This window comes from Rhipicephalus microplus, chromosome X, assembly GCF_043290135.1.
Source record: "Rhipicephalus microplus isolate Deutch F79 chromosome X, USDA_Rmic, whole genome shotgun sequence".
Lineage (NCBI taxonomy): Eukaryota > Metazoa > Arthropoda > Arachnida > Ixodida > Ixodidae > Rhipicephalus > Rhipicephalus microplus.
In genome coordinates, this window is record NC_134710.1 from 235091802 (window position 1) to 235106491 (window position 14690).

The 14690-nt window shown below is 41.1% G+C and overlaps 1 protein-coding gene across 8 annotated transcripts in view; it reads right to left on the minus strand.

Moving 5' to 3' along the window:
* The window catches only part of Efa6 (Exchange factor for Arf 6), a 325427-nt gene that overhangs the window by 41368 nt on the left and 269369 nt on the right, over positions 1-14690 (minus strand). For all 8 annotated transcript variants that reach the window (XM_075878819.1, XM_075878817.1, XM_075878818.1 and 5 more), the window contains one exon: positions 3812-3870. In XM_075878819.1, coding sequence (XP_075734934.1) covers positions 3812-3870 — 59 coding nt within the window. The remainder of the gene's footprint in view (positions 1-3811; positions 3871-14690) is intronic.

Here is a 14690-nt window from a genome sequence, read left to right on the forward strand (position 1 = left end):
CTCAAGGCACAATGCAGTTTTTTTTATGCCTGGTGAAATTCTATACACCTGCATAGAATTATCAGAAATATTACATGCTTTATAGAGGCTCCTTGCCTTACATGACATTCATAGAGGGTTTTGTTTCAAAACAAATTAAAAAAAGCCATGACATGGATTCGTGGTTTTCAGCAAAAACTGAAAGTGGAGGGTCTATTGTGCTTATAAATATATGAAAAGTACGCCATAAAAGAACACTTTGATGCAGAAGTCACAGAAGTCGCAGACCGTAAACTCTGCCCACCGCCGGCGACTGCCATTTTGCCATGGCACGTGCGATGCCATTAGCTGAAAGTAGCGGAGCTGTAGTCATTTAACAAATTTTAACCGCAGCAAATCGTTGGTGCCAAGCTGGAGAAAGCCAAGTGATCTCGATTTCATGCGCAGCTGACCATGAACCAATGTCATTCTCTTGAATACAGACGCTCGCACAGCTAGTGGCTTATTATTGCTCGCGAGTGCACCGTGAAGCCCGACTCTCGGGCAGCCCACATGTTTACAAAAATGTTCAATTATAAATTAGGCACTACACCAAATGCGCAAATATTTCGCCAGCTTGTTCGTGAACACCCAAGGACTAACCCACATAACACAGATTGTAATAGAAAATTAGGTGTCACGACCCCTTTAAGAACTGGCATTGCTCTATGGTAAAACAGCAGCTTGCCACCAAGATGGCCTGGGTTCAATTCCCATTTGAACCGATGATTTATATTAATTTGCTTGGGTCTACCTTGACACCTTGCTCATGGACAATGCAGATTGTTAGATCAGAACCAATGAAGTTGACATCAAAATTTCTGCGAAACGAGCTCTTTAACACTATTTCATTCAAATGTATATGTACAGTATTGACAACACGCCAATATGCATCCTCCTCCAAGCTCTGCTATTTAACTATGGATAAGCTATTGATCATGAATCGAACATGTGGAAGCTGCAAAATTAGGAACACGAAAGAACATGGAAAAGATAGAACTCGAACACAAAGAATGTTTTTATAGATATAAATCTCATGCATATACCAGTGAATACATCTGCATGCTGTCGACTATATATGCATGACTGTATATGCAAGAGCTGAATTAACTACAGTTAATTCAACTCTTGTTATTATGGTCTAGCCAGAACACCTTTGGCTAGTACCCATAAATTTCTACTCACAGACTCATGAAAAATGGTTCCTGTGCTTGTTGCTGCATCTTTCATGACACTCCTTCGTTTGTGGCAGATTATAGTGGCAGCAACAATATGGCCGATCCCCGTCATTCTCCTTCTCATAATTTTCACACTCCACAGCAAGATATTATTACTTGCCTATCATGTAGTCACGGCCTATTTCACATGCACATTCTTTTGAATTGTTTCAAAAGGCTTCAAACTTCCTCTCGTCACACACTATATGATTTTTTTCTTTTTTTTTATTGTAATCCAAATTTATTGGTGAAAATACAGAAATATTACATATAGATAGCATAAAAAAAAGGTCTCGAATTCGAAGATTGTATCGGGACATCTTTATGTATACTGGGACTTCCTCCTTTCATGGTTCTTCGGTACGTAGGATTATGATGGCACACTGCTATCATCATGAAAGTTTACTCAAAAGAGCAGTTGCTAAGCTACCAGCAGCAAAATTATGTCACATGTTTTACAGTGAAAGCTGTTAAGAGATCAAAACACAGGTCACGTATGGTGCTGCAGTTGTCTGCCGCCACCGCCGCCAGTGTCCTTGACCAGTATCGAAAGAAAAAAACTCGGTAAATAAAAAACACCGATGACACAATAGGATTTGAACCCGGCTTCGCTGATACCCAGCTCAGTATTCGACTACTGAGCCACGCCAGTGCTTAGAACTCGTTCCTAAACTGGCCTTAGGCAGGCTTGATGTCAGGAAAGGAATTTCGTTATTGAGTAATAAAGCATTTTAGAACATCGAAGGAACATCCAGGCATCAAACAATGCGATTTGCATAACGAGTGGGTCATTATATGCTGCAACCCATTAAAAAATTTGTTTTTGATCGCCTATTAACTGCGGCACATACCCACTTCAGGCATAATTTTTCATCGTCATCAGCCACTTCATAGAAAATTGCATACATAAATATTTTAACAAGTGGGTAGCGGATACCACACTTCTACAAATAATGATGAAAGATAGCATAGTGAATTTATTGAAGGAAAAACAAACAATGAATGCTGGCCTACTACACAAAAATTATTATTTATGTTGTAGTGGATACCAAGCAGTGTGCTTGCAGCAGTTACACAAAGAGTGTTTACAAAAGGGTCTTAAAGGCCCCTCTTCTAGCTTTCACTGTGACCATGCTGCGCGTTCTGCGCAATCCTGGCATTTTTTGGTGCAACAAATCTTGTGTAGTGGTATAAAAAACAGCCATGGTCGTGCCAAATTGGTATACGAATACCGTGGGCTACCTACTCATCAGCAATGTTTGCGGTTTCATTAAAAAATGTAGAATATCATATGCAGTCAGACGAAAGGAGAATGAGATCATGTGGCCGACATAATAACCACTTTCAACAAAACTTTTTTCTTTTTTTTAAACTAACAAATTTCCAAGTTTTCTTTCATTACAAATTCATTTTTTCAATATGAGCAGTTCACTTGATAAGTCCTGCTTTACTGTTATTTATTTATCATGTTCATCATTTGCTTCTAGTCAAAACTGGAGGAAAGCCTCAACAAACTAGTATTACATTTCTAAGAGCATAAAATTATTTGTTCATGAATGACCTTGTAAGACACAACTCCAAATTATAACAACCCTTCCGAATTGCTAAATTAATGCACTTATTGTTTTTTTTCTTCGAGCTAAGCTTCTTATGTTATCTACCGGGTGTAATTTCTTTTTTTTTTTTTCTATTGGCTGTGGCAGATAGCGCAATTCTAACCCTTCCAATGGGATTTCTAGGACAGGCAGACATTATTTGCAAGATAACCGAGAATGCATAACTTTCCAATTAATAAAAATGCAATCACAAACTTTTTTTTTTTACTAATCACATCAAGACACATATGGCAAAATCAGAGTTGTAGCCAGTGAGCTTCCAAAGCACACGCACTTGGGAAGAACTCAGAGGATCGAATAGGTTTTTATGATAGGTATTGTGAAATATGCATTAAAAATGCACTTTTTTCACTTCTCTACGAGAGTGTTACATTATGCAGTGAAGCACTAATATAACTGAAAGGGCAATATATTTTTCAACACACACTTTAGAATGACTATATCAGAAGTAGTGCAAGTCAGAAAAATTATTTAAACCCATACACATTACAGAGTCATTTGCTACAAATCATAAAATGTTGTGTGTCATAACTTATCAAAATTTATTGATTATACATGCCTCTTTCTCTTGTAAGTAATGTCTCTTTGGGTAATACAACGAAAAAACTACAATAGTTCAATCTGCCACAGATGATTCACGAGAACTATGCACAGCCAATAAAACACCAGGAATATGTTCTGTAAGCGTAATGACATGTCATGAAAATCCCAGTTCTTAGAAACTAACACATCCAACTGCTTTGTAGTTTGCAATCTCCCTATTTGCCACTAACACTAAGCTTGCTGACAAAGTTCATTAATGTTATGCAAGCTTTGCGAGATAAAAAATGTAGCCCATGAGCAAACATGTTGAACATACGAGAAGCATGAAAAATACCCTAACAATAGAAAGGGTTAAGCAGAGGTCTAAGACGGTGCTGAAAGGCATAGTGAAAACAGTGAACAATGTGGAATACTCACCTCGCTATGAAGGTCAGTGTTCAAGAGCATTAGTGCGCATGTGAGTGTGTGCACAGCATCTGGAAAGGACACTGGCAATTAGTGAAAGCAAATAATGCAATAGAGATCATTAATTCAAGTGACAATTCTCTAAGCATTGCCAAACTTGGTTAGATATGTGAACAGCAACTTAAAAAATAGGATCAAAGTCAATATTTTAAAACAAGAGTAATGCAACTACTAAAGAAGAATGGCTTTTTGGGCTAGTTTGTTAAATTCAATCATGATAAAGGTTGCAGCGCAAGCACAAAAGTGCTGGAAGAAAAGTGAACAGAATGCGAAGAATGGAAGGCAAAGAGGGACAACGTGAGCGCTCGTGTTGTCCCTCTTTGCTTCTCGTTCCTTGCGTTCCGTTCGCTTTATTCATAGCTTTCATCTATAGTACATGCGCCGACCGCAGATGTGTGAGGAGTGCTGCAACATGGGGGCTGGAGGGACTGAAAGCACCAAACATTATTTAAACATGCCGTGGGGAAGAGTGTCCACACCTAAATTATTTTTCTTACGCCCTGGACGCAATAAAGGCTTCACAGTAGAGTTTGCACATTCAGAAATACAGTCAATAATGAATAGTAATATGTGGACACATTAAATAATTGTCTACACGGATGAATTGTAAGAACCCATCAAAGTGCTGTGTACTCTCTTTCAAAAAATCTTGCAAGAAATTTGTTTTTCCCTTTCCTTACTCTGTTCCACTGGAATTCCTCGTTCATCTACTTACAAATATCTTTGCGTTCATTTTTGTTCTAATCTTGCCTGGTGTAGTCACATCGAAAAGGTATGTGCAAAAGCTAATAGAACTCTGATATTATTGTGCTGGAATCTTAATCATTCCCCATCTTCCATTCGGCAACAGGCCTATCTAACCTTTGTGCGCCCTCAATCGGAATACAATTCATCAATCTGGTCTCCTCTTTAACAATACACCTAATAGATAAAGTATAATGCATTCAAAATCGTGCAGTCCGTTTCATAGCATCAAAGTACAATTTGCTATTCTAGCATCACCAAAATGAAACACCATATTGCCCTTCCTACCTTGAATTTCTGCCGCGCTGTCACCATTCTATATATAAGTGCCATAACAACTCATGGGCCCCTCGCCTCTCGACTGAAATTTCTTCACGTACATTACGTCGTATTCATAATCATCTCAGTTTCAGGCACATCTTCGACCAAACACCATCATTTCTTAATTCTGCTTTGCCCCGCCCTATCACATTTTGGAATAGTCTTCCTGGTGAAATCGTTTCATTAAGAGATGCTTCAAAATTTCGTGAGCATTTGCAAGTTTATATTTTCCCTTGATTTTTTTGGTAAAAATGTTTTTTTTTTCACTTTTATTGTACTGCATTTCATTACCGCTTTTGTTCTTTTCCCTTCCACTGTACAATTTTCTTCGTTTCTTCCTCGATGTAGTTGCTTTTCATGCTTCATTGGTTGCGACTTTTTTTCTGTGAACCCCCTACTCAATGCTTTTCGGGGACCGTAGGGTCCCCTTGAAAACCCCTTGAAAAGGTCATGTAAAGTTTAGAGCTGTATTATACATGTATTAAAATTTGTATCAAGACCATTTGTTGGCCTAGTTAGTACTTGCTTAATGACATACTTTAGCCACAAAATACAGTAAAACCTAGTTAATTCGAAGTCACCAAGACCGAGAGAAAACTTCAAATTAAGCGGGCTTCGAATTAACAGAACATACAAAAGTGGGATGCAAGGAACTTAGAACTATTCAAAGTAATCGGTGCTCATCATTTGCTGTGGCGGCTAGCTTGCGGCTCCAAAGATAATGTTTTCCAGCAATACTTGGTCTTTATTTTGCCGTGAACATGAAGGAAGGATGGGCTTTGCAGCTGTCACCGAAAAAAAAAAGAGAAAAAAAAAAGAAAACGCGGTCGTAAGTGAAATGTGCGCCTGCAGAAAACAAGACATCTTCACTGCAACACAGTAATGACACGCGGGCAGCATGTCGCCAGCTCCTCCGTGCGTCAGCACGTCATGGTGCGACCATTCACACATAATTTCTATTATAATTATAAATTTAATAATGGCCAGTATGATGAAACTCACGATGTGTTTTGGCTGGAAAAAATTATCTTTGAAACTTTCGAACATAGTTTTCGAAGTAGGTGTTGCTAACAAGAACTTTGCCGCAGCGCAAAGACGAATATTGCTGGAGCAACCGGCAATCAGGGGTTTGAATACACCGCGATTTCCGATAAACTGTCCTTTATTAATTTCTTTACAATCCCAGAAATAATGGGTAAACATGACCCGCTGACGTTGCGATAAACATGCAATAAGCTGCCCGCGTGTCACCACTGGGTTGCAGTGAAGCATAGCTCATTTTCCGCAGGTGCACGTTTCGGTTGACCACGAAACCGTTTTTTCTCGTTTCCTTTTTTTTTTTAGCTGGAAGTAGCGAGACTGAAGTGCTTCAGCTGCCACTAACTTGCATCAATACGTTGCATTGCCTTGTGGCAATTAATGGCCGTCGTTTCCACAGATTCGCAGCGAAATCGGGATCTGGAATTGGCACATGGCACCCAAAGTTTTCGAATTAACCGGACTGGTGCCGGCCGCCGCTTCAAATTATCCACGCAAACTTACATTGCAAAATACGGGACCGCGGAAATCCTTCGAATTAAGCGGGATTTCAAAATCACCGAGTTCGAATCAATGAAGCTTTACTGCAACACAAACGCAGAGTAAATAAACACACCACAAGGACAAGCAGCACTTCCAACTAAAGTAGACCGAGCGCCAACCCAGACTTAAGTAACAACATACAGACAAGCGCAGTCTTCACACAACCTTACGCTATCTAGCTGTGAAACAGCCTCTTTTCCGATACGTACAATGTCACCGATGCGTTGTTAATACACCGTTTTTCTCTTTTCAATGTGATAGGCTTTCATCAAGTAGGTATAAAACTACGCCTGAGTTGATGGAGGCCCATTACATTAAAAAAAAAAGAAGAAAGGTGTATCAGCGACACGTCAGTGACGTACATACCAAAGAAGAGATTGTTCGATAGCTCGATAGCGTAAGGCTGTGTGAAGACTGCGCGTGTCTGTATGTTGTTACTTAAGTCTGGGTTAGCGCTTGGTCTACTTTAGTTGCAAGTGCCGTGAGTGCTTGTCATTGTGTGTTTCTTTACTCTGCGTTTGTGCTATTTTGTGGCTAAAGCATGTCATTATTCAATTTTGTATCTGGGAACTAGATTTTTGATTGTTTAGCAAATGTTACAAGAAATTTCGCAGGCATTTATTGGCATTTAATTAATTCTAAAAATTCAGAACTGATTAGCAAATATGTCACGACAGTGCTAATTTTTCAGCTAAGCTTTATTTATACTGCACATGCATTTATATTTGGAAGGAAATATCAAGATGAGAAAGCATCCCAGTCAAAAAGGCAGTGAGGCAGATAAGAGTCAAAATTTATCATAAACATGCACAAATACAATTAGAAAGTTTTATAGCAAAGCTAGAAGTGCTGTATTCCATTTCATTTACACTGCAGGAAATCTACGCTTCAGGTTGGCAACAGTGAGCCTTGTGTGGTATAAGAAGTGGATATTTTCAAAATTTTAATTTACGGTCTCCAATAGTATATCTTCCTAGATAGCACATGTAGTGGCAGTGCCTCGATACCTATTGAATTTGGAAGTTCAGCATGGAAAGCTAGATAATATAGCCACTTAAATAAGGTGTCTCTTTCTCCACAACCATACAACTTTCTTTTTTCCATCTCACATTGGGAGACATGCATATTTCACATACTTCGCTACAATGTATCAGCCTGTGGCATGAAAGTTTTGCGACCATTTTAAAAAAAAAACCTTGACATTTTTATGGCAAGTGAAAAAAAAAAGTAGTTCCTGCAATTTGGAAGAGCCTTAGTCAGTTTTGGCCTCTTAAAATAGGGATGGGGGGAGGGGGAGAAGGGGAAATGTATGCTATCTCTATTTTTGCACGTCTTACATGCCTCTTGCGTAAGAGACACTCAAATGGTTGCTGTAACACTGTCGAGATCGAAAGTAGTCTGTCTTTCTTCTCCTTGCTATTTTTTGTCACAATACATTATCTTTTTCAGTCAATTTTTTTTTACCCAATAAACAACTCATCTGCTGCCCCATGTTCAAATTAGGATGTCGGCTGTAGACTCGTTTTGCAAAACAGACACAAGTAATGGTTGATTTCTTTACAGCCTGATGCTCAACCTGACAGGCAGCACAAAGAGGGGCATAATAAATTTGTACATGCATACATAAAGATCTCTTGCTTGAGCCCCCTCCACCATACAACAGTTGGCTACAGAGAAATTAGGCTCTAGAGGTTCAGCTAAGGGTACTAGAGGTTAAAGGGACACTAAGGAGCAAAACGATGTTTCATGTATGAGGAAAGTACAATTTCACAATCCTTAAAACACCACTCTTACCGTTACACGACGCTTAGCAAACACGAAAACGCATGAAAAGGAAATGCGAATGGCGACGCTGCCTCACAATTCCCGTACCAAACACCGTGGCGAAAGAAATTTCGAAGGCGTCTACTGGGTTCTACATAACTTCCCATCGATAAAAATGAAATGCATAGTCATCTGTGGGTGCCGTAGACTTAGCATACGAAGTTTCATGAAATTTCATCGAGCCATGCCATGAAAATGCCAAAAATGCATTCTGAAATTTCTGAGATCACGTGTGGACATTTTGGCGTGAAACTTAAAAATGAAACTTCAACTTTGATCTCCTTCACTAATAATGAACTTATGATAGCAAGACATATGGAATTAGAGTTCTCAGAGTGTAGTTTGTCAATCTAAGCCAACTCATTGTTCCTCTTCAAAGTCACTTTAACTAGATCCTCTGTAACAATGAAAGACCTGAGAAAATGAAAATTTGTTCCGCCAGAATTGCCAAGTGCCGGGAAACTTTTGAACCACTCAAGCACACGAAACAGGCTTGTAGCCAGGATTTTTTTTATGTGGAGGGATGGGGGGTGAACACTTTGTGAAGGCTTTGAAAAACACCTATCTTTATTATTATTTTTCCTCAATAAAACACTATCACCCTCTCCCCTGTTCAAAGGCCTGATATGAGATCAATCTGTCTCGAAGGGCTTGCAGATTACGTGACTGGACCAAGTTTTAGCAGCCATGGGGAGTTCTCAGATGAGTCACCTATTAACGGGTAGGTCTTTTCACCAAATTCATCAGTATATAGTGAAAAGTTCGATCAAGATGCATTGAAGCTATTGGCATGTCCCTGCAAGTATGCTTCTCCTGATAGGGACACAATGATTTATCGAGCAGTTGAAAACATTCTATGCCAGCGAAGCGGCACTATTTTGGCAAATTTCACACAGATGATTCTACGATCGGCCATGACGAGCCCCACATACAAGACCTAGTACTAGACCTAAACATCGATGAGTAAACCAATAGTTTACATTAATTTGGCTACTTTAACAATGTAACAAGTGACAATAACTCTTCCTAGTACAGTGACGGCATTGCCATCAACCGCGCCTTTATATCTTTCAGATTGGCACAAATCCTGCAGAACAGCAATAAAGTTGTCCATGCAGTCGCTGCATCTCTTGGAACTACAATATAGAACGATGTTTCTTCATGCAAATAATCTACACATGAAAGCATGACAAAAAGACACAGATGAAGGAAAACAAAACTTCGTTACAGTACATTAGAGGCCGGTGCCGGTACACCAATCGCTTGCGTCTGCAAGTGCCTTTTGCTAGGACACTGCCATCTACTGACCGCGAGTCCCAATACGACGCTAAGCGGCAGTGTTTTCGAAAGCGGGCGCGGCCGTGTTCAAAAGTGGGCGTGGCCGCCTGTAGTAGATCTGTTTCAATTGCCTGCGCCGAGGCACGTGGTACATCCAGCATGCCACCATGAGTTTGAGGGATGATGATGATGATGTGTGGTGTTTCATGGCGCAAGGGCCATTTGATGGCCAAAGAGCGCCAGGTCGTGGGTCAAGAGCGCCAGGTCGTGGGTCAAGAGATGTGAATAATGGTTATGATAGGTGGCTGTAAAGGGCCTTAATGTTCCTCGTGGTAACGTGGGAAAAAACATAGAAGCATTAAAATCAAGACAGTGACATGAAACATGTGTAGTGAAAATATAATGGGGAAAGATCGTAAGAAAAGCATGGTGAAGATGTAGCCACCACAGCAACGACCTCAGTTCAGAGGTCGTGCTATGGAAGGCTTGGGTATATGACATGAAAAGTACCTGGGTCTCTTAAAAATCCTAACAGCGATTTATGTGTAAAAAGTGGTTTCTTAAAGACAAACATTACCGGGTAAAGTGGAAACTGTTGTGGAAAGTGTTGTTTTCTTAGCGTGTCTAATTCTTTGCACCGGATTAAAATGTGTAGCACTGTTAGCGCTTCGCCACATCTCTCACACAAGGGTCGGTCAACACCAAACAACAGGTATGAACACACAGAGAATGCATGTCCTGTCCTTAGTATTCTAAGTGTTACATCTGTGCGCTGTAATTTTAATAATGGCCAACAATAACCAAGTAGTGGCTTGATAACATGCAGTTTATTATGTGTGTGTGTGTCCCACGTGCTCTGCCAATAGGCCCAGAGCTTTTGTTTGAGAAAAGGTTTCAAGTCAAGCGCAGGAATCACTATTGATCTGCTGGAAGCTGTTGCGATGGCGATTGCAGCTAGTGGTCCGCCAAAACATTTCCTTGTATCTCACGGTGGCTTGGCACCCAGCAGATTATGAGATGTGTATTGAGTGCGTACACTGTGCACAGGATTGAGTGAAGGGAGATAAGAATAGGGTCTGTTTGCTTTTTGAGTGTTTTAAGGGCTTTCACAATGCTCAGGGAATCTGTGTAGATTACTGCACTTTGTAATTTTAGTTGTTTTATGTGTTTAACAGCTACCAGTATAGCATAAGCCCTGCTGTGAAAATGCTGGTGTTTGAATGCAGAATACCAGCATCTAAAAAAGATGGACTGACTGCTGCATAGGAGACAGAAAGGCGGGTTTTTGAGGTATCAGTATAACATTTCGGGCATGAGTATTTTTGCTGCAGTTCTAGGAAATTTGTATTAATATGTGCATTGGGCGCGTGCTTGGTGACTTGTATAAAAAGTATACTATCGCAGTCTATCAGCTGCCACTACAAAGGCGAGACATATACAGCGGGAGCAGGCAAACCGTGTTCAAGAAGCAGCACGCCCGTCTCTTCGGCTAGAGTCCTTACACGAAGTGCACAGGGCTGTCTTATGGTAGGGCGGTTGTTAAACAGGACAGAACTGGACAAATCATTGATGGTGGAGTGTACGGGGTGTTCTTTGTTGCCTTGTGGAAGTAGACAAAAGATTGGTTGGATCGTTTCAAATGGAGAGACCATTCGTTCGAGTCAAAGTACAAGCTTTCCCCGGGGCTTGTGTGAAAAGCACCCGTGGAAAGACGAATGCCTAGGTGATGGACCGAGTTGAGCACCTTTAAGGCCGTTGGTGTCGCAGACTGATAGGCTATGGCCCTGTATACTAGGTGTGTCCATATGAGGCTTCTATACAAATTGATCAAACACTTTTTGTCACTACCTAGGTAGAGCGTGATAAGGCTTTTAGAATTTTCATTGTTTTTAAGCACTTCTTTTTTAAATACTTTGTGTGCAGTATAAAAGTTAGCTTGGTGTCCAAGATTAGGCCTAAATATTTGTGGCAGTGTTTATTGAAAGACGCTGGCCATGTAGTTCAATGTGAGGTGTGGAATGAATGCCTCTATTTCTAGAGAATAATACGCATGTGCTTTTTTGTGGATTCAGTCGGAACCCGTTTTTATCAGCCCATATTGAAATCCTGTTCAAACTCAGCTGCACCTGCCACTCACACATTGCCAAGTTAGAAGACTTAAAGCCGAACTGGACATCTTCTACATAAGTGCAATAAAACATACTCCTAGGAATGGAAGGGCGAAATGAATTAATTTTGATAATAAAAAAAGAGTACAGCTCAGTACACCACCGTGGGGCACCCATCTCCTGACCAAATATTCGGGACAAGACTGTGCCTACTCGAACATGGAACGTCCGATTGAGAGAACTTTCAATTGTACTCAACATTCTACCTCGTATACCTAAATCTGAGAGATCTCGAAGTATACCAAAGCGGCATGTTGTGTCATAAGCCTTTTCGATATCTAAGAACACAGAGAGAAAGAATTCTTTCCGGATGAAATCGTCTCGGATCTGTGCTTCAATACATACCAGGTGGTCAATTGTGGACCTACCTTCTCGAAAACCGCACTGGTACGGGCCAAGTAGACCGTTTGTTTCAAGGAAGTGTATAAGTCAGCGGTTTATCATCTTTGCAAAGAGTTTACAAAGCAACTAATTAATGCGATCGGCCTGTAACTCAAAACAGAGGACGAATCCTTTCCCTGTTTCAATATGGGAATGACGATGACCTCTTTCCAAGAGGGAGGAATGATGCCAGAAAACCAGATGGCATTGTACAGGGAAAGTAAGGTCATTTGAGTTTCTAGAGGTCGGTTTTTCAACATTTCATAGATTACACGGTCATATCCTGGGGCGGATTCGCTGCAGCATTAAAAGATGCCTCTAGCTCAGCCAAGCAGAATGACTGATTATATGCCTCATATTTGGTACATTTTGTGTCTAGTTTATGTTTTTCTACACTTGTCTTGTAGCGTTGGGACTATGGAGAGTAGTGTGAAGAGCTGGAAACCTGCTCGAAGTGTGCGCCCAGGTAGTTTGCCTGGCCTTCCAAGCTGTCGCTTTGTGCATTTACTAGAGGGAGTGGATATGCTTGTTTTCCTTCTACTCTTCTATCACTGTTCCATACTTTACGCTCTTGTGTGTATGAAGTCATGCCCGATAAAAACGTATGCCAACTTTCTCTTCTAGCTTGTCGGCACGCCCTCTTGCCTTGGGACTTAATGTTCTTAAAGTTTATAAAATTGTCGGACGTCGGCAAGTTTCGAAGCAACTTCCATGCCTTGTTTTGTTTTTTCTGCGCATTACGACACTCTTCGTTCCACCATGGAACACGTCGCTTGCCTAACAGCTCCCTTGTTTGTGGAATACATTCGGTTGCAGCGTCAACCAAAAAAGCAGTGAAGTAATCCCCAGCAGCCTCGATGCTTAACGCACTCATCTCATTCAAGGTTGAGAGAGTACTTTTTTGGTACTGTTCCCAATCAGCTTTTTGGGTGAGCCACTTGGGAACCTGTGGAGGACTATCATTTGCAATTGTGGTGCTGAGAACTATGTAGTGATCACTTCCATATGGACTTTCCATTTGAGGAGCGCAAAAAGCGATGGAGATGAGATGCTAAGGTCTATTGACAAGTATGTGTTGGTAGTGATATTGTAATAGTATTTTGATGTTTCATGAATGAAGAGACATGCGCCAGAAGAAAAAAAGGAATTGTTCAATTAGACGACCTCGTGCATTGCGCCGCGAGTCTCCCCATAAACTGTTATGCACGTTGAAGTCTCCAAGGAGAAGATACGGCTCTGGAAGTTCATCAATTAGAAACTGGAATTCGTGTTTATTGAGTAGGTGATGCGGAGGTATGTAAATGCAACAAATTGTCACTAGTTTGTTGAATATAACAGCTCGAACAGCCACTGCCTCAAGAGATGTTTGAAGTAGTAAATGTGTACAGGCTGTTCATTTATTAACTATAATGGCAACACCACCGGATGACGTAACCGCACAATCTCTGTCCTTTCGAAAAATAATGTGATTGCATAAGAAGTTGGTGTGTTTCAATTTTAAGTGTGTTGCTTGCACACACAGCACAGTTGGTGTATGTTTGTGTAAAAGATCCTGGATATCATCGAGGTTCCTTAACAGTCCTCTGACGTTCCATTACAGTATTTGTGTCATTTTAATGTTTTGTGGTGCTGAGTGTACAAAAAATGTTGCCTTAGGTTACAGGGCCTTTTGGGAGCCCTGTAATTCGGATTTATCTTTTTTGGCGCGCTCCAAAGAGTTGCGCTTATCCTTCGGCGTCTGAGTCGCCGAAGGAGTGGGACTAGTATCCATCACCCCTTGTGAGGTGGTGGGTGGTGCCTGCTCAGCAGGCATATTCACAGAACTTTCGGACCTAACTGCCTTTGCAGTGGTCCGGTGTCCAGCAGACACGGTAGTCTGCCGGCCCTGTTTGTCAGGTGGCAACGGAGTACAGGCTGCTCCAGCCGGGGGCGCTGATGGAACGACCGCGGCCACACTCCGTGTGACATTCGCGAGTGGAGAAACATGTGGCGTGGCGCCCCGGCGTGTCACATCTGCGGAGGAGGGATAAGAGGGGTTGTGAAGTGCGAAACGCTTACAAGCCTCTTGGAATGATAGATTGAATTTGACCTTGAGTTCTACTATTTGTTTCTCTTTTTTCCATATGGGGCATGATCGTGGATAGGCAGGGTGATCTCCTTCGCAGCTTGAACAATGAGTTGCTTCTGAGGCCCATTCGTCAAATATGTGTTGAATGGATGCCCACATTCCACAAGTGGTGCTCTCTCTGCAACTCTGCGATCCGTGCCCAAAACGTTTGACAGTTGGAACATTTACGAGGATTAGGAGTATATGGTCTTACACGGAGCTTGCAATAGCTGGTTTCTATTGATTCTCATAGGTCGCTTGTTACAATGGTGATTATTATGTGTTTTGTCAGGGTCTGTTTGTTGTCATCCCTGATCATTATTTTCTGTACCTTCCCAATGTTTTCATCTTGCCATCCCTCTAACAGTTCGCTTTTGCTCGGATTGATAAGATCATCCTCAGAAATTACTACACGGACAGTGTTCAT